A 21,111-nucleotide genomic window follows, 5' to 3' on the forward strand; every position below is an offset into this window, starting at 1 on the left:
TGCTCAAGGGTACAACGGCAGTGTCCTACCCGGGAATCGAACCTGCGACCTTTCGGTTACAAGTCCAGTTCCTTACCCACTGTGCTACACTCCGTCCCTCCACTGCCCTCTAAATAAACATCTGAATGAATTAGCAGTGACGCTGAAGGACTACACTTACATAAAGTTTGACATTTGTACTGCTTGTACTTGACAAAAGTTTAACAACAAACTCTTCCGGTGAAGACAGATTGGCTGTCAAAGATCTAACAGCTCTGGAATCTTTACCTCAGCTGTACTGAACGGTCTATCAATTAACTGGAAATAGGGGGGGGGGATGATAAGAAGCCTGCAAGACATAAACGCCCTTAAGTAAAATATGAGCCAGCATGAACATAACCCTAAATTCTCAAGCTGAGAATGCATTGGCAAAGGCCACCTACTGTAACCTTGAGCTCATTAACCCCCCCAACCAAACATAAAAAGCTAGAGGACACCCTGTGAGATGATGTGAGAGCCAAAGAACTTGAACTAGCGCAGAAATGGCCTGCACAGGCAGAGATCCTTAAGGTCTATATACACAGAAAATACTCTCTGGATGTAGAATACTACAAATCTGAAACATTTAATTACCCAAGAGAAAAAGCAACTGCTTTATCACATATTAAGTGATTATCCTGTCCCACTGCATAAAATTTGCACTGGGGCCAAGAGATCTCAAAATTGTACTTTGGTTGCTAAATGGTGAATCAAGCAGAGTTATAGCGGTATACATATATATGACAAATATATATTTTAAAACGTAATAAACTTAATTAAGTAATTTGTTCATTAGTATCCAAGTATTACACATTCAGGCAATCTTTTAAGTGCATTTTCATTACAGTATTTATTCAGCATATCATAATATTTACTTTCCTCTTCCAAGCCGTAATGGGTCTTGACTGCAATGAGCTCTTTTTGGAGGGAATCCCTTGATTAAGAAGTTCAAGAACTACTGTCGCACAACAACACACCTGGGATTCACTAAAAGATGAACCTTCACTCACCAGGCATGTAGTAAATACAAAATACACACTCAACAGAAAAAAACATTAATGTTACAATCTGCTTTTATTTTGGTCCTTCTTCCTTCTTAGTTTCTCAAAATTACTGCCATGTGCTTTCTCTGTATCACACTGGCCCTTTGCTGATGTGTGGAAAACAGTCTTCCCTAAGGATCGCATTAGCATGTGGTGAATTTCAGAGAAACCACATTGGATCATGTGACCAGGTGGCTGGCTGTCTAGTGTAGCTGGGATGCAAATATCGCCGTGCCCCCAGTAAATATCCAGCACTCTGCATCACCTGTAGCAATGAGCAATTTCACGTCCTCGCAAATATATCTTACAGCACCACCATCCCCCTTAATCAACCCCAGCACACGGCCCATCATTTTTATTCTAATGTTGCTGTGGCTGTCATGCCCACTTAAGAGATTTGATGGATGACCTTATGGATGGCGTTCTGTAGAAGCAATGATTAAAGTGTGGTGATATCCCTCTCCAGATAGGAGTAACTGAGCAGAGATTCTTTTTCTGATTTACAGTGCACCTCTTTCCAATTACGCTCTGACGGGTGCTCAGATGACATTTATCCAAACTTAATACACTCGTTCTTTCTTTCCCTTGGAAGCCCCCCCCTCCCCCCACAATGTCTCTCTTCTTCCCAAAGGTGAGAGGGACAATTCCTCCGGGTATCAACATGAAATATAGCAGCAGGTACACACAAAAGCATTTCTTAGCAGGTCATGGACAGTCCTGACATAGTATCTTAACAGAATGTGAAATAGGAGTATCTATCTGCTGTTTCAAACAGTGCCCCCACCTCAAGCCACCTGATTTCCCCACAGTTTAATCAACAAAATATGATGATTCATTTGGATGTACGTACAGACCACAGAACCATGCTTAATCTTGAATTTAGCAAGTTCTGTGACGGCAGGCACCACACTCAAAGTCAAAATCAGGACTGACCTGAGATAACCCTCAGGGGGAGGTGGAATTCGCCAGAGCTCGACCGCTTGCAGGAGGTCGGCAGTGAAATGAGATTCCACAAGGCTGGCAGGGATGGCCGCAGCTCAGAACACTGCCCTGAGCACCGCGGCAATCAATGAAAGAAAAACAGGCTCGTTTTTGTCTGTCAATTTCTCCTCTCCTCTTCATTTGACCTTGTAGCAGCCTCTGGTTACTGGAATAAGGAATACTGGAACACACTAGACTCGTGTGCTCTTGTATAGATCCCACTAACGCGTGTAAGAAAAAAGTACAGGGACCAGATTGGGTTGCAGAAGGTCCGCTTCAGAAGCAAAATATTCTCAAGTGATACAAATGCCTGTCAGTCACAGTTATCTTCACACTGGATACCTGCTGGTAATGAAACACCTTTGGAGGCAGAGCTGTTGTTCGGCTCACAGAATAACTGACGTGATTGCAGTCATTGTAATCCAGGGCTAGCAAATGCAAGCTGCTGTTTCATCTAACAAGACATTGAGGTAACCTTCACAGACAAGACAGGCTCTCTCAGCTTCACTGGCTTCACTCTACCTGTGAAAGTGGCTCTTCAGGGCAAAACCCTGTACCACAGGTAGACAATACAGCCATGTCCTGCCCACATCTATTACAGGGCTGTTTCCCTTTCAACATAAATAATGTATGACATTGACTGGAAATCAGATGAATGTTTAATGAAATCAATCAAAGTCAATAGAGGAAAAGGGAAAATGATAACTGGGCAGTCCGGGCCAAAACCCTGGTCGAATTATGGAAGGCCAGAGTTATTCTACACTTTAACAATTCACAATAAGAAAATACATATATTGTTAGCCTACATATTTGTGCTACCATAAATTTTAACAGCAGATATTCTGTCTCATAGAATATTTATATTTTTCCATATTCAACCCATATTACCCATTTTTATTTATTTTTTCATATTCTGTCAATCTTTATTAATACGGTCACACAACTAGATGCCGTTGATTGACAATAATTAGAAAAAAGAAAAAGGGAAAAAAGGAGGCTTGTTTAAAGATAGAATTCAATTGCTTTGTGTTGGTTGAGAAGAGTTAGCATTAAAAAACAATTGGATGACAGACATTCAATGTTTTGCCATAAAGCCAATTTTTAGACATATTTTGTTTTCATAAAACATAAATATCTAATGAATTAAATAAATACTACTTTGTACTTAATGCAGAAGACTTGAAAAGTATGATAAGAAAGACTACTGAAATCACATAATGACCTTCTTAAGCATTAGTTTCTTTTTCCAATTGCCCAAGTCAATGTCAGTCTAAAATTATTTGTCATTTATGATTCCAAAAAGGGAACTCAGTGACTGGGGGAGCAACTCAGGAGAGATTAGAAGCAGAAAGCTGAAAACTCAAAGTGGCCGAGATTCATTGCCCTTTTCGTTCGGCTCCAAGACTGTCATTACTTAGTGCCAAGTGTACGTGGTTATTTTTGGTCCTCCTGCCTCTAATCACTCCATAATACGCTTGTGAAGTGAAGCACTTTAGAAGCTCTATTTTCCAGAATCAATGTCGCACTGCGCATGGGTGCAGTCAAAGGCACAGTGCGTGGTGTACTCGGCGTAGCATACTGGGCAGAATTAAAAAATGGCCTAAATGTTTATTATGGGTTCTATAACTAGCCCTGTTACCTCACAGCAAGAAGGTTCTGGGTTCGAATACCGGCTTGGGTCTTTCCGAGTTAGCATGTTCTCCCCGTGTCCACAGGGGTTTCTTCTCACAGTCCAAAGACATGCAGATTAAGTTAATTGGAGGCCAAATTGCCCCTATGTATGGGTGTGTGTGTGAGTGAATGGTGTGTGTTCCCTGTGATGGACTGTCCAGGTCATATTCCTGCCTCTTTCTGCATGCATGCTGGGATAGGCTCCAGCACCTCCCGCCACCCTGACCAGGAATAAGCGAGTATAAATAATGGACGGGTGGAGTATCTTATCCCTAATGACCTGACTACATAGACAAAATAAGTTAATTTAAAACATGAGAATCCACAAACGGATCCAATCCCACATTTTGGCAATAAACCGAAAACACATGACCTTCCTAATTGGTTGCTGGTTTAAACATCCATGCACAGCATGCTCTTTAGAACCAACAGCGTTTTGTCCCATAAATATTGCTTATTATTAATGATTTATGCAGTATTTTTGTTACTTCTGTTATAACTGTCCCGCACATACTTCGCCGTTGTAACATCGGACTATGTTTGTTTAAATTGTGTGCAAACCGTTTGTGATCACCTCAAACTTTCATTGTAGCTGACAAGTGTACACTTTTTGTAGTTGAATTTCACAGCTTTTGATAGCATTACTTCCAAGTAATTCCGCAAAAAGTGAAAACTGTTACAGTTCTGCTGGTTCAGCCCCATATATCACGACTGGTAATGATATTCTGTGACCATTAGTAATTTGAAATTAAGTATAGATGCCAAAAATAGCTTTATTCTTTGCATGAATACTATTATTTCATGTAGAAAAATACTGGACAAGGCAATACATGTTCAAGGTGATTAAAAAATTCCATCAGTAAGATACAGTACATTAGACTGCTCAATTATGTTGGTATGAACTAATACATATAGGAATTTGTAATGACTGTTTCACTCAAATGCTAATTGCTTTGGCATTTTTTAATGTTGATGTTACATTTATTGCATGTTACATTTATTATGCCAAAATGGGAGATTGTTGTAAAATACTGCATTAATCATCAAAGCAGTATACAAGCAGTCTATCCATAATTTGTGCCAGTACTGTTGCTACCATTTTAACTAGTCAATTAAAATAAAAAGATTGTTCAAGCAGCATTTATTGTCATCCTTCTCATTACAGACCGGTGTAAGATAAATAATGAAATGCAGGACCACGATGCAATATAAGAACAGCAATAAACAATTAAAAATAGAAAGAAATTTAAAAAGAATTAAAAAAAGAAAAAAGACAAGGAACAATAAATGCAAAGTAATCTTCTGGGATTTATATCAAAGTCAAATTGGATAGCATATGATCCACGAAAATCGTTGATTGCCTTTTGAATAGACCATGAAACACGCATGAGGTCTGGGCAGGCGGGTGGCGAACGACGCAAATGGCAGACTGGACTCACCCAAAAATTCTGATGAGCTGCCAAAATCACACTGTATCATACGATATTGACTTGACACACCCCCAGCAGTGTTTACCCTCCCACTTTTGTGCACGGCGAGTCACGAAATTACCAAGTAGCTCAGGTGCGTAAAAACATATGCTGAAAATACCACTTCACCAGTGCAACGGCTCGCAACACCCCCCAACGGTTGGAAGGCTGTGGTGCCAGTTCTGATGCACATTTAAAGAAACTGCGACAGGTGAGAAATAAATGCAATTTGATCCATTCCTGTATGTCTCATAAATACAACCCAATAGCTGAGAAACAGGGCACATTTCTTATGCGTATCAGAATGACAGTTCTTCTCCCTCCATGAAGAGGCCCTGGGGACACAGGGCCTGTATAGAGTCTGAAGCTCACATTCTAAAGGAACAAAATGTGCCATTTACTTGCTTGCTGAGACCTATTTAAGACAAAATGACATTGCTTACAAAACACATTACGCATTTTGGTTTTGTAGTTATTTTTAAAGGAGCAATTATCATTAACACACCCCCTCAGTGGGTGACAGACGTGATCTGACAGGGGTTCCAATTAAGAGCTCTAGCTGCACTATAGCACTCAATATCAGGGTCATTGCAAATGCATATCTCCAACCCACAGCCTGCCTAGGTGATCTGAAATCCACCAATCCTGGTGCACAATGGTTCATAAATCACACAGGCCAAGACAGCACTTCCTGTGCAGCAGAAGCTCAGGAGTAATGAGGTAGGTGTGAGCTGCAGACTGCTAGCGGATGATAGCATCACACTCCAACCACTTTGATGGGCACTTTAATAGAAGCATGCCAGAGAGCTGCGTCTTGCATCAATATTAGCATTAATATTTAAACACTTACAGGCACAATAAGGCATCGGAATTATGCAGTACCTGTATTCTGGTATATTAAACCCCGAGACAGTTCATTATTAAGTTTTCTGAAGAGCAATCACTTTTATACTGGGGACTGTGGAAGTGGAAGGCGTGGTTTTTCAGAAGAAAAACTGCAAATAAAGAATCCACCTACAGAACACCTGATTTTGATCACCATCTTCAATAACCTTTCAAATCCAAAGACTTGCCCTATTTGCATAATTTCCCAATTTACATCCAACTTCCCTAGCTACTGAACTTCTGTAACATTCTACTGATGCTTTCATTGAACACACTGCAATTTGCTAAGCTGGCAGATTTTGATGGATGCTTGCAAAATGAGCAGTAGTGCCTTTAGATGCACACGACTGAGATAGGAGACTCCAGAATTTACGTATTAGAAGGCCCAATTCGACAATGACCCCCCAGAGGAGTTTTACTGCCTGCTTCAGGTGCTTCAATATGCTTAATTGCCATTAACACCAGAAAGGTGGCATACCTCTCAGGTATAATGTCTGCAGCAGAACAGCACTCTTCCCACTCACTGTGCTAAATTAAAGCATCTGCCTTCAGTGTGTGTGGTCAAAGAGAATCATAAAAACAGAGATATATAAGCAGAGTCCCCATAGCACACTTCAAAAGAATCTCCTAGAAAACAGTCAGAAACAGCATGATAAGGCAAACAGTTGCACATTGTCAACCCTTTCTTGTCATAAACTGTATTACTTTAAAATATGCCTTCGAAAATCCCCTCTGCCTATAATATTTACGCAAGCACCGTTGATCCCAGCCTTGGGGGAAAGCAAGGACTGGTTTATTGGCTTTAAAAGCGTACTCTCCCATTTTGCTCTACCCAGCTGATTCAGTTATTCAGCTCGTTTAATGGCGGGTGCACGACATCTGATTCCAGATTTTGGAAATCGGGGCACGGCGCTTGGCACCTCCCTTAACGATAAAGACATCTGCTCCGGTCCGTGATCCTGAAAACAGCTGCCCGGCGCGAGAAGGGGCTGGAATACTGATGGAACCCCGCGGAGCGCGTGCGTGCGGGTTTAACCGCGGACACGGGCGGAAGGGAGCCCCTGCGGAACCCTGAAGCCCGCGTGTCTCACTCTCTCGTGGGTGCGCCTCAAACGCCGCGGCGACCAGGAGGAGGAACGCGCAGACACTCTGAGGCAGCTGACAGCTAGTGCAGTACGCCTTTAAATAATTATCTGCGTTGGGCTCGGCTTCACTGGTAGGATGTTGAAACAGCGCTGTGGGCTTTATCATAAGCTGGCATTCGCAATTGCACAGCTGCATGTAATGTGGCACTCAAAATGATTTTTTATAACAGTGTTAATTGGTAAAATGACAAATTATAGCTATTCATTACATATAATGCTGAATGTAGTCCATGAAAATATGAACAAAACTAAAAAGCAAGAAGCAATTATCTGTCTGTAAAGAAATACAACTTAATAGTTTAATTTAAAACCTTAAATCCAAACATGTGCATTGACAGGATTCAGATTTTGGATCCTGGACTGAAAGCAGTGTAAATCAGTCAGATAATCAGTGCATTCAGTGTTCCAACATTGAGAAGTACATTTCTAAGCATTCACATCATCAGTATCATATTTTGTGTGACTCAGAATAATGGCCAATGAGTTTTTGCTCGCACAAATGAAACCATTGCAATTTACAGCTTACAGCTGTTTTACATTGACAGGCTCCCACCAGACAGGCTCTTTAGCGATAGTAACTGAAGTGTGTTCAGGGATAATTTTCCAAGCAAAAATATATATTACTACTACATGCAGTTTATGCTTGGAAAACATAATAATAGGAATGCTAGTTAGTGTGTGGACCTCCTGAACTAACAGAAAATATTGCTGCAATGAGACAGGCTGATTTCTACAACATTACAAACATCCCAAAAAAAACGAGACTGATATCTAAAATGTGACCTTAAATGAGATGAAGCACTCATTCCAGGCACTAACAATACTCTTTCTCTCCTCATACAAAAGCTGGGACTCAAACCTGAAAACCAGTCCAAGCTTTACTCAGGCAAAATGTTTTCAGCTTGATAAGGGCTCATCATGATAAAGCCCCAAAATGCCGCCCCTTAGTGACATTTTCAATGCATAAGGAAACTTTTGCCTAAGAAAAGTAGGAAATGCTCCACAATAACACTGCTCTAATGGGTTTCTAACATAGCTTATAAGGGGACTGTTATGACAATCGCAACAAAAGAAAACTGCTGCCATATCAAGACTGGGCAGGGTTTGTCTGATGGATTTGATGTCTAGATTAGGGTTTTTGAGCGATCAAAGAAAATTGCTTTGAATGAAATCGCTCTACCGTCTAATCTTCACTCAGGGCAAGTAACATATCAAACCGCAGCTATTAGAGGATCTCAGCGAAGCTGTTGAGAATGAGAATATGACTACTATAAAAATCTGAAGACTTACACTTGCTTATCTCTGTCAAGAACTGCTTGAAAGGACTGGTGGGCAGAAAAGACTATCTCGAATCTACAATCTATCTGCACAACTGCAGAGATGCAAAATATGAACTGATTCCAGTGTTCTATTTTTTCTGGCATAACAAGGTATTGAATTGATGTTTCCAGAAGGTCAAGTCAATTTTTCAGCTCCATTTATTTTCATTTTGGAGATCATTACTGAACAAGCAAACAGCATTTTGCCACAGACATGGTCTCATCTGCTTCCTAGTTCACAGTGATCTAATGAAGACATCAGAGATTTTGGCATGAATAGTATGCAGTGTCTCTTAATGGTAGTCTGTTTTTGACAGCCAACCTCCCAACAAACACGACTCCGGAGAATCCTGCAGACAAAGAAAATGACATGATTAATTCATTCTCATTTTCTTCCTATATCACTCAACCCAAGAAGAGCCGAGATGATTGCATTTTTGCGGCACATCAAATCTAATGGGCAAATTAACAAGCATGAGGAGCAGACATACATAATTAGCAATTTCCCTCTCCAGTCATTGGGCTCGGTTACACTATCTGCAAAGTTGACAGAAAATATTCCTGGGAAAACAGGATGACAACGCTAAACTTTTTCTCCATTAGTTTAACACCAGCTCTGTCATGTGTGCTTTCAAACATGGATGCCTAAAACACTAAAACTGTTATTTCTCATCAGTGAAAGGGTCTGTAAGTCTATCCTTTATTAATTCATTTATTTATCGTTAATCAATCCTGGTAACTGTGAAAGAAAGAATACCATGTTTATATGTGAGATATGCAAGGTACCTGACTAATGCCACAACTACTTCTATTGCGTTGGAAATCAGTTTTGAATTTGGCAGGTCGTCAGCAAGAAATAATAATCTTTAATGAAAAAACGTGTTAATATGCCAGACACTACATTCTGCTTCCTCTCAGACCATCTGCAGAGGAATATCTCTCTTAAAGGGATTAATTTCAAACTCTGAACATTTTTGCACTGAGAAAAGTAATTTACTCACTACTTATATGTATCAGCACCACTAAATTGACTAATGTGCAGTTTAAAGGGATAGTTCACCTGTAAAATCAATGTTATTAATTCATATTGTTACCTCAAGAACTGTCCTTTGACCCAACACTGACAGCCTCTATTTAACCATTAGCAGTGACTAGCACTTTTTTTAATAGTGACCTGCAGTAATCAACAAATTATTAGCATCCCTTCCTTTCCATATCTACTCAATTAGTAAGATTTTCAATATTACTTAAAGTCTGTAAAGGAAATTCTATTTGTTCATATAGACATAGAATTATTGGGACACGTACACTGGTTGCCAAAAGAGGTACCAGCCATATAGAAAAAAGGTAAGCAAACATTATTTTATTAGTCAGGAATCTAATCTGTTTTATTTAAACGGACAAAGAAATTCACGGTTGGCCACTAGCCCACAATATATTACAAAGCATCCCATCTGGTCTTATTCTGCTCTTCATCTGACAAGATCTGAGAAACAGGTTTCAAACCCAAATAATTGTATCTTCCCTATTGTGCAGCATCCAATTGTGCTGCTAGGCTGGTCTCATGGCAGCAGCCACCACTGACAATTTTGGAGAGTGCAGACAATGCTCTCCCCTAAAGTGAATTCTACCAGCTGCCATTTTTTCTGTCTGGATGCAGCAGCATGCAGTCATTGCATTGAAGTGCATGACACTGGTGCTCACAAGCTGCTGAGGGGAGTGTCGAGACACTGAAAACTACAAAATGAAACCCACCCACCGGATGATACAACTGTCAATTAAGACCTGCCCTGTGGGGGCAGACACAGTCAGAACTCCCATGGCGTGGTTTCTATAGCCTATAGACTACATGCATGGACAACATTTACTTGTGCCTGCCTACATACTTCCATATGTGCATTCTCATTGTAATTAATACAGGATCTTCACAGGAGTGTGGACATTTAGAAAACATGACGCTTCTGTCACCACAGAGAGTTGTAAATTCATGCTAGAGCACAGAAACACTCTAGCACTTCTGGACCTGACTCATTGTGCTCATAAAAACAAAAAGATCCTCTTTAGTAATTGAAAATCATAGAAAACACACTCTGAGAAGTCAAAATACACCACATTTAAATGCAATGATTAAGTGTTCATCTCTCTAAATGAGCACTGTTACAAAGATATCCAGTCCCACACATACCACCATAACCAGGCATAACCACCATAGTTATTTTATCTGAAAAAAACAGATACACAGGCAGAGAGGAATAGCAGCAATAGAGTCATTATTTTTACTTCCATTCCTGAAATAGAAATGGAAATCAGAAACGCCTATTAGCCACCACCATAAAACAAATATTAAGCCTGACAATTTTTGGAGAAAAACATATCTGAAACCATATCTGACTCATATATGCCAATTGAGCAGAAAATACGAGCATTTGGAATGGGTTCAGAAAATATGCCATATGACGGGGGAAAATGACATCAACGGGTAAAATATATAGGGTCCAGGTTATAAATATGATAATTCCAAAGGCGGCTCTATTTTAAAGCAGTAATTTGTGCCGGTGTCATAGCATGCTGTGGTAATACGATCCCAGGGACGGTTTAATATGGAGGCGGTCGGCCTCCGTCAGACGGTCTGGACGGTGAACTTGTGGCCCACAGGGTGATTCACAGGGCTTGGGTAAAACGGCAGCCCGTGGGCTGATTCAGGAGGCCGCCGTGGCTCCTGCCCTTCTCCCCCCCTCACGACCAGGCGCTGCTCGTAATGAGATCTCCGCACCTTCGCCTTAGCGCCGCGGCGGCACGCGAAGTTCCATCAGAGGAATTTAATTTCCCGTTTAACAGGCTCATGAAGACCGGCGCAGCGATGCGGGGCTTAAGCGACTCGTCCCCGTCTGCCTGACCGTCTGATCACGACGGCGGGGATGACGGACAGGGGCCTGGCTGCCCGCGCCCGGTGACCTCTGCGTCCGCTGGAACTGGCCGTGCGTCAGAGAGCCCTGTCCTCGGGCCTGCGGGTCATTACTGGGCCCGGTGGAGCGCACAGGGCGGCTAGTAAACCGTTCGCCACTGCCTGGGGATCGCCACGCATGCGCCCACACCGCAGGACAAGCATCCCCCTCTTCTGCCACCAGGACTGCACTAAAGCAGACTGCCAGCAGTAATGCCACGCCAGTACCGTTTAAACTTTCAGTACTGTATTTAGACAACTAACTACAACCCAGAATGTACATTTTGGACTGCTTTCTCTTAATGAACTTGTCTGAAAGGCAATTTTTCATCAGTTTTATAATAGCGCTCTGTTTTCTTTCACATTTACCCAATTCTATCATCAATACTCTGATGGAGTAGATGCACTTTTAATGTTTGTCCCAGATTTGGAAGACACAATCATACACTCATTAGCCCATCCCCGCTATTAGTGCAGAAGGCGCGAACAAGCCTGTGCTCTCCTCTGTAGCATGGAATCTCAGCTGCCCCTTCTTACCCCAACTGAGTCTGAGGGCAGTCAGCGGAGGAGACTTTGTGTGCAGTTCAACACATGGGCCGAGGGTTACCGATCAACCAGCAGGGGTCACTGTAAACCAGGCTGACTGATACCATGATCCCATCTCTGGGCAAAGCTAGAGCCAGCTGTGCACTACTATGTGGGGAAGCTGGCACAGCCAATACTAAAATCATTCAGATTTAATACTAGCTGAAAAAAGCACCTTAACAGGATGAGCCACCCAAGCAGCCCCCTCTGAGAAAGCCAATTAGGAGCAGAGGTAGATTGTGCTTGTGTACTTGAGGGGGTTCTCAACTTTTTCTGATCCAGGGACCCCCACCTAGGCTCAAAGACATCCAGGGGACCCCCATTGTGAGTTAAATAGGGTTACATAATTTCTTTTAAATGTATATTTTGAATTACCCCCTACAGTACCTTCAGGGACCCCAGATTGAAATGCCAGGGTATAGCTATGCCAGTGCTTGGTGTCACTGAGGGGACCTGTTGGCTGTGTGTACACGCTTGTGTAGACTTACGTGGGATGCGGGGGCTTCCTCTGTGCGGGGTCTACCAGCCTCAGTGTGTCCCGGATGACTCCAACCTTCACCTCCTTGTCCACGGGACTGGGAACGTATTCAAAGACTCCTGGAGAAACCTGCAACACACACAGCCACAAACCATCTAGTCCACCAGTCAGTCTCAGATCAGCAGACAATTCGCCAAGCAGTTACAGAGCAAACAGTCAGATGACCAGAGGACGGAGATGATCAGGACAGGCTGACAGGCTAACGCAGGGAGTGCACTCACCTCCTGCTCATGTTCGATTCTCATACTCGGGTTAGCGTTCACCTCCAGCAGGACAGGCTTCAGATTCTTCATCAGCAAGATGTCAAACCCCAAAATCTTTCAAATAAAAGGAAAAATTCATAAATGTTTAGAGAACTTGAAAATAAATTTATAATGTCATGTTGTTTCGTGCACGTCAAGAGAATTGTAGGAATATGCTGATTAATTTGAAGGACTGATAAAACTTTCAGTCTCCCATTTCCCCAGAACAGACAGTGTGCAATTTATATGGCCTTGCTCAGGGGAAGAGAACTGTGATAAACTATTAGAGCGATAAAAAAGACAAACTAAATTGGGTAAAAACTATGTATTTCATCACTTTCCCCACTTTCTCAATACTTAGTTCCTACAGGGTTCTCCTACTCATCAGTTTTGAAGTCAGCTGGATAAAATTGGTATTCAAATAAAGCTCAGAGTCTTGGCTGTCTGACTATACAATTATTCAAGGCCTGACTTCAAAAATGTATAAAGTTATTCAAACATGAAAAAACCATTAGTAAAATGTCCTCTGATACATGAAGAGGTGTCCTTGCTCTGCAGGCACTCCTCAGCCTACAATTGGCCAATAAACATATCATATTATAGAGTAAATGGACTCGGGATATAATTGGCAATTTTATGATATGCAATAGATTTTAGCAAATAATAACAATGTGGCACTGAAGCATTGTTAAATGATTTGCATGACTATGCGCCACGCTATGATTATTGCTATCATCTGAAGGATAAAATGTGCATAATGCTTCTCCATTTCTAAAATGGTCTTCTCCAAATCACTTGATCAACAATCTGTCATTGATCTTGAGATCAAATCTCCAAGCCTAAATGTTGATTTAATTATCGGGGTACTGTAAAAGGTTTTTCGGGGCTGTATCAATAATAAATCCACATAGTAGTCCTCTGGGCTACCAAGCAACCAAATCTGGTAGGCCAGGTATGTACTTGTGTACTGGAACATACATGCATATGTATGATGTAGCAAACTCACTACATCCTTGCCATCGTTTATTTACTGAATGTACTAGCGCGTATTAGGTGTGAGATTACAAATACGTGATTAGAATGTTCTTAACTTAATATTCTAATGATGATGTAACAATCACTACTTTCTAGAGTTTTAGAACACTGACTTAGGATTTGGAAAAAAAAACATTCCAAAAAAAAAAAAAGCCTGCACCCACACCGGCCCTTTTCGGATAAGACTGGACTGCTCTAAGCTTTCCCCCATCTGAATGAAGTGAAAAATGCATTAAGTAGGGCAGACTGTCTGCAATGAGAATTGCAATATAGTAGCAATATTATCATTTTAAAAATACCTACCTTATATCTAGCTTGCATTAGGGCAGGACATTCCTATTAGTCACATTAAAAAATTAATGTGCTGAGGTATTTCTTTAATGCAGTATCTTTTGCTTTAATGATAATGACAGATTTGCAGGCCACGCCTAGTGAGACAGTTGCACTGCAGGCACAGACTACTGCTGGCATGCCTGAGCTAAAGTTAGATAAGAAGGGGAATTTCTGAAATTCTATCTCCGTTGCCCTGTCAAAATGCTAATCAGTGCTTCACATAGCTGAGAACTCCTGGCTAATTATCTAATCAAGGGGGAACCAACTGAAGGTCACCCAACATAAATTTACTAGTAATTTCAGCCAATCATATTTTTTTTCTAAACTGTGTTCATCCAGGACCATGATAATTCACCAGTGGTCTCCTGTGTTTTTATATGTCACAGTTTGGTAGTCCCAAAAACATCGATGGTGGTCCTGGGCACCTGGATTAATGATTTGTTCATCAATGCTTTTGATTAGATTGTTGATGTACTAAACAACATATTAAGACAGAATTAGACTTTAACTGACAGCTGGCTGTGACGGATTCACTCACCTGAAAGCAGGTGGGGCCTGGTTTGCCAGGCGGAATGTCAGCCTGGTAGTACACCTTGAGCTCGGGCACCAGGGCGATGACAGTCTTGATGACCAGGGAGATGATGTCGGACCACACCTTCTTGATGTCGACGCCTTTGGAGGCCAGGCGGTACAGGATGCTGGAGAAGGTCCGCTTGCTGCCCGTGTTGGTGCTGTCCGAGTGGACGAAGTTTCCGCTCTGCACGTTGAGCGAGTAGTTGGTGAGGTGCATGTAGACCTGGTTGAGGTTCTTCTGGCTGGGCTCCTGGTACGGCTCGGTGCAGAAGCGTGACAGGCCCTCCTTGGCAATATAGATCTCCAGCGGCTGCAGGGACTTGATCAGCACGTACAGCCGGATGTCGAACTTGAGCTTGTCTATCAGCAGGGGCTTCTGGATGTACTCCTGGACAACGGCGTGCTTGCTGTGGGCGCCCGAAATCATCCGCAGGTCACTGGGGTCACGGATGAGGTAGATCCCGTCGCCCTGGGACCCCCCATCTGGCTTCACTATGAAGGTGGGCTTCAGGGATGAGTCACTGTCTTTTGCCAGGCGAATCTGCAGACAAAGGGGTTTAAAACTACAGGAATCCACTCACAATGTTCCTGAGACAAAGATAATTTTTTAAAGAGCTAGAGAAGCAGGTTTCAGTTTTCAAAATTAGACTTAATTGCTTCACAAGACTGATGAGAGGGCTCCTCAAGAATCAAGCTGATTTGGCACACCATTTCATTCTTACTCAACATGCCTCTTATTAATCACTTTAAGAATGGCGACCTTTCAAGGCATCAAAAGAAGCATTAGCTCTAGGTCTCATTGTTCCCCAGACTAAAAACAGTGAAAAGCACATAAACCCTGCTTTCATAAAAAAGCTTTGGAGGAAATCCGCTGCAACATTTAACGTTATTGCAAACTTAAAAAGAAGAACAAACAAAGAAATTAGGTAAAAATAATATTTAAAAAATACTTTACAAAAATTAATGGGGATAAATGTGAGGTTTCACCAAGAATGCACTGAACTCAGCCCCCAGCTGAGGAATTTATCATTTTCGTCCTGTAGTCACCATATGAATATCGATGGAAGACAAGGCCCACCAATCACTGAGTCAGTAGGTCACCGAAGAGACCGCCACCCCGCTAACTACCTTCACAAACAAAAGCTGCGCGGCTGTTGTGATCAATTAGGCTGATAATAAACAGCAACTGCAGTGAACTAATTTGTCGTCCCAGAGGCAGTAACTCAGTCATTAGTCTCAGAGGCGTGGGGGGGCTCTGTCCGCGGTCACGGGAAGCTGGAGCAGGATGCGAGCGCTTGTCCGCCAGCGTTCGTTACGGCCCTCCGGTCCGCGGCGTGCTGCCGCGCGCTACGCCTGCGGGAGGGAGTTTGCTCAGAACGCAGCGGAGTGGGACGCGGCGATGGGTGGCGCAGAGGGACAGACTCGCTGCGTGGGGAGACGCCCGCCATCTCTAACACTGACTTTCAGGCAGAGACCTGCGGGCTGAGTCCGAATGCGACGCCGGAGACACTGGAACCACGCGTGGCTCATTTCTTAGAGAGTATGCACCACTGGGTGCACCATGTGGGACACGGGGTCCCCTTTAAAACACTGTTTTTTACATTAACTTTTACAGTGCGAAAGTGGGTAGAGAACTGAACATGTGTGAAAAGGTTGTTGGAGCCCCAGCCAAAGAAGCACAACTACATTCCCTCAGCAGAAGCGGAAGCAGATATGAAGGCGATGTAAGGCTGGCTATATCACTGCGAAGCGACACTGTCAGTCAGGAACATTTACTGCGCAGACTGCTGATGTGATTTTGCGTTACACATGCATTTTTCATGAGTATATCCTACAGCTCAATTACCAGGCACCATTTTACATGCGTCAGCTGTCCGAGAGCTCCGTGAAGAATTTAATTAGCTACAAGGCTTCCGTTTAATATGGTTTGAGATTGCTCAAAAATATCAATGTAATTAACAGCACAAATTACATTTTTGGGATTGAAAATGATCTGCACTTGCTCAGAAATTCTTTAGCAGTTTTCATTTCGTTCTGTAGTCCACAAAAATATCACACCTAAATACTGCCCTCTGCAGGATATTTAACAAACAGCCTAATATTGTACCTGTATGAGTGCTCTTCATACATTGCAAATGATTCACCAAGCAATTCATCACTGGAAGCACATACATAAGGCATTTGTGAATGGCTCTGTGAGACCGTTTTCCTGCTCACTTGACATTTATTATTCCAAGCCATATATTGTACAACACATAAAACCCACCACTCTCTTCTCTATCACTCTGTGTTGAATGTACTTCAGAACCGGTTTCCTAGAGATCTAGTGCCACCTTCTGTCTATATACCTCAACATACTCGGAAAACTAAAATACATCTTTTCATATGTTTAAATACTGCATTCATATCAACATCAAACTGTAAACTTTTGTTGCTTTAATTGGCACACTAAAAATTGGAGCCCTTGTTTAATATGCACCTCTGTAATGATTAACACAAAGTCTTAAATTAATATTCACATCAGTGAGTCTCAACATCTGTTGTTTGTATTTAATAATAATTGCATGTTATTCATTTTCCAAATAATAGAGCTTTGCTAAATGGTGTTTTTCCAGGAAGCGACATGGTGAGGTGAATGTATTTTTTCAGGTTCAGTAACCATCTTAATTCATTCAGAATTAAAAAAATAATATATTGAACAAAATGCGCTTCCACATTCAGCTCTAAATCAAGTTGAAGAACGGAACAGAGGGATCGCACACACATGCATATGTTATCCTGTTATATATGTATATATATATAGACTGGGATAAGTATGCATCGCTTTAGCGATGAATATCAGTAGAATTTTTTTTATTTTCTTTTTTTACAGATGAGCAACATCTTTCACTGACCTGGAGTGGCACAAATAAGTAAAAACAGAATAGGGAAAAACTACTGGAAGGAACCTCGTGTGCCGTTATCGTAACTGCTGATTAAGAGGTCACGCTACATTGGGCTCAAACTGCCCAGAGTGCAGATTACACTTTAACCCTTGCGTCATTCTAGAATGACTGAACGGTAGCAGGGATTTCCGCCTCGCACGGTCAACATCAGCGTGTAATTGGGTATGTCATTTGCAATTAGCGGGTCGTGACCCAAGAACTGATTAGCCTGGTGTCAAAAGGACATGTTCATTAGTCCCTCGCATGATTTCAGCAGCTTGAGCGCCGCTGGGCCAGAGACGGACCTTCCCTTAACCCAATATTAAACAGGAAAGAGAGTTATTTAAAGTTCTGTACAGATACCTGTATATTTTTCAATCTATATAATTATACTGACATGCTAACAGTACTTCAATATTCAAAACAAACAACAATTACACAGCAGGCACATACACAGACACACACAGGCACAAATTGCAGAGTTCTACTGTGCAAGAAAAATGTTTGCACTTGCAAATGTTTGTACTTTTAAAAACATGCTAATTACACTTTGAATATAGGGGCACTGGTGTGAGAGGATATTTGTGTCACACTAACTCTTTTGAGAATTCAATTAATCATTGTAAAATCTAGGGCAGACCACCTAAACGCAATTTGAGCCACCAAAAGAAAAGATTGAAAATTTAATTTGAATCTGTTCGAAAATTGCACTTAAATAGAATTTCACAATTTTGTTGTGACAGATGCTTGGTAGGGGAAGCGTGCCGATATATATAAGTATAGACAACAAGAAGCGTACAATTTCCTGTCTATCAAATTTTTGATATTTATAATTGGTATGCTTAATTATAAGGAATGCTTGATACACAGGCAATACTTACACGCAACGTAGATGGGCAATACTGCCTGCAAGACCAGTAGGGATAAGCAAATGTGACAAAAATGATAATATAATGAGCTTTAAGAAATGGAGAGAAAATATTATTTGTTGTATTTGTGGGCAAAAATGTCCATCTGCATATCATGGCCTTAATGATTGTGAAGGAGGCAACGGCAATAATTTTTAATGGAATTAAAGTAAGATCCCAGCCACTTATCAAGATCTCAACTGGGAACAAATAAAGTGATTAATGAATACAGACAAACCCACATGCCTTCTCCTGTCTTCTTAACCATGGAAAAATGAATTAAACTGAATTTTAAAAGCTAAAGACTGCATAAACTAGCACTTTGTTCTGTCAGTCTATTTCAAATGATGATGACACAGCCAGACCACCTTTGTTTGACCCTGAAAAAACCCAGAGCTTACAGTCTTGTCCATGGTACTATGAGCCACATAAAAAAATATTCACACTTGTTTGATGACTATTTGAAAACTACTGTTCTCCTAGCATTGTTATGGCTTGATGTATTGATTTTGAACTTTTATGCTTGTCCTTTGAATTTGTTGTAAAGATTATTCAAAACACTTGGAAAAGCGCAATATAAGTAAGATATATTGTTTTACTTTATTTTATTTTTCATTCAAATAAATATTTGCTCGGTGCGTGGTAGTGAAAATCAAACTCATTTATATTAATGAGGCATAACCAAAAAGTCACTAAATGAGATGATGAGTGTGCATGTCAAATCATTTAGAACTTGTCATCTAATGTTAGTGTGGTACTGCTCATTGACAGTAGGTTAAGCTAGTTTTCCAGAAACTAAGAACATTAAAAGTTATTTTAGTCCGGTGGAATACGAGGGAGGTTAACAACCCCCATGGAAGAAAACAAACACTGGGACATGTGAGGAAGAAATCTACTTAGAAACTGAATGAAAAGGTTTGGGAACTCCCGGCTATGCACTGATAACTGAAGCACTTCATTCTGTATTGTAAAAAGGACAATTGATTTGCTGAATAATTTTTATTGGCAACTGTTTCGGTCATAGGGGAAAAAACAGATCATGCAAAAGTATTTGGTGCTCCTCCATTTTCTGTGTGCTCCTAAATTTTACAGATCTGACAAAAAGCTTACGTAAAAACCCTGTACCATACCTGTGCCTAGGTATGAGTGTGTGGATAGATACACTAACATGATAGCCAAACACAGCAACCGCCAAAACTGCTCCACTCTCACCACTGCCTTTAAGTGTTTCAGTGCCTGTCTTATCCGGCTCGTAAGCAGTCAGCCAAGGTGCAGTGTACATCGTGTACCTGAGTGGCAAACAGCTGGTACTCGTCCGGAAGGATCCAAGAACGAGGGTAGAAGTTGTACTCTTCAGGAAACAGCTCCTGCATGGTTCGCACAGCTCGACTCAGGTTGATTTTTCGCAACATCTCAATCATCCCTGGACAAAGAGATGAAAAATAGATACACTGTATTACTGATAACTTCCATATTTTTGTTATTCTCAATTTAACCCCTCTATTTTGAGAATACAGATATTTCCATAATGTCATGTTACTTGCTGAGAGGATATTTGATGTTGACTAAAACAAGGACTGTAAGACTTTAATATGCATCTACATTTAAAGATATTTTAGTCAAAAAACTATGACCACACACTTCAGAACAACTCCTGGGGAAATATTTGGATATAATCAGAATCCTGAGGCTAGGTTAAAAACTAAAACTAAAATTTGAAAAAGAAAACTTTATGTTTATGAAAGTGGCACATTGCAGACAGCTGGCTTTTTTTTTTTCTTTTTTCAAGAGAGCAGTCTGCTCATTCTGTTTTTCTTCAATTTGTACAAAGGGGGAAGCAGAAAGGGTTACAGACAGACATGGAATCACTGCACAGGGGGAACTGTGCATGGGTTTGAATAGGGACTACCCTACTGAGTGGGCCACAGTCCCACCCACAGGCTGCACTGTTTCAGCTGCTTTCAGGCGTCAGCAGCATCAGTGCAGAGCTACTGCAAAGATTTGAGAAAATAAATACTGTTACCTTTCAACTGGGATGCAATATCACTAATATCTTGCTTTCTAGTTTTGAAAAATGTATGTTGGACACCCATTCTAGCGTCATAAATTAAAGTCCAATGTTTTGGAAAGTGACAGGAGTGGGCGCTTCCAAACAGAATGCATCATCCTGACTACTTGTGCAGAGAACAGCTGTCTCTGGAGTTTCTAGAGAAAACAATTTATGAATATTGATTGGTTCCTGCTGTTCCATCACACGGTTGCATTTACAGCAAGAACTTGTGATGAATTCTGTTTAGACACACCTATTTTCACATTATCTGTTCTGTGACAGTTGAAATATAATTAACATTCACAAAAGTAAATATTAAACCGTTCAGCCATGCTTTATGGTGTTACATTACAGACATTTAGCAGACGCTCTTGTCCAGAAACATTTTATATTGCACTTACATTGTATCCATTTATACAGCTGGATATATATACTGAAGCAATGCAGG

General features: G+C 41.2%; 1 protein-coding gene across 1 annotated transcript in view; it reads right to left on the reverse strand.

The window, feature by feature from the left end:
* Nucleotides 1-21,111, reverse strand: part of ttll11 (tubulin tyrosine ligase-like family, member 11) — a 39,970-nt gene that overhangs the window by 12,187 nt on the left and 6,672 nt on the right. Inside the window, exons 3-6 of the mRNA XM_064307258.1 lie at nt 19,903-20,036; nt 14,747-15,322; nt 12,820-12,915; nt 12,549-12,667 (exon numbers count right to left, since the gene is read on the reverse strand). Coding sequence (XP_064163328.1) covers nt 12,549-12,667; nt 12,820-12,915; nt 14,747-15,322; nt 19,903-20,036 — 925 coding nt within the window. The remainder of the gene's footprint in view (nt 1-12,548; nt 12,668-12,819; nt 12,916-14,746; nt 15,323-19,902; nt 20,037-21,111) is intronic.

This window comes from Anguilla rostrata, chromosome 14 (assembly GCF_018555375.3).
Source record: "Anguilla rostrata isolate EN2019 chromosome 14, ASM1855537v3, whole genome shotgun sequence".
Classification (NCBI taxonomy): Eukaryota; Metazoa; Chordata; class Actinopteri; order Anguilliformes; family Anguillidae; genus Anguilla; species Anguilla rostrata.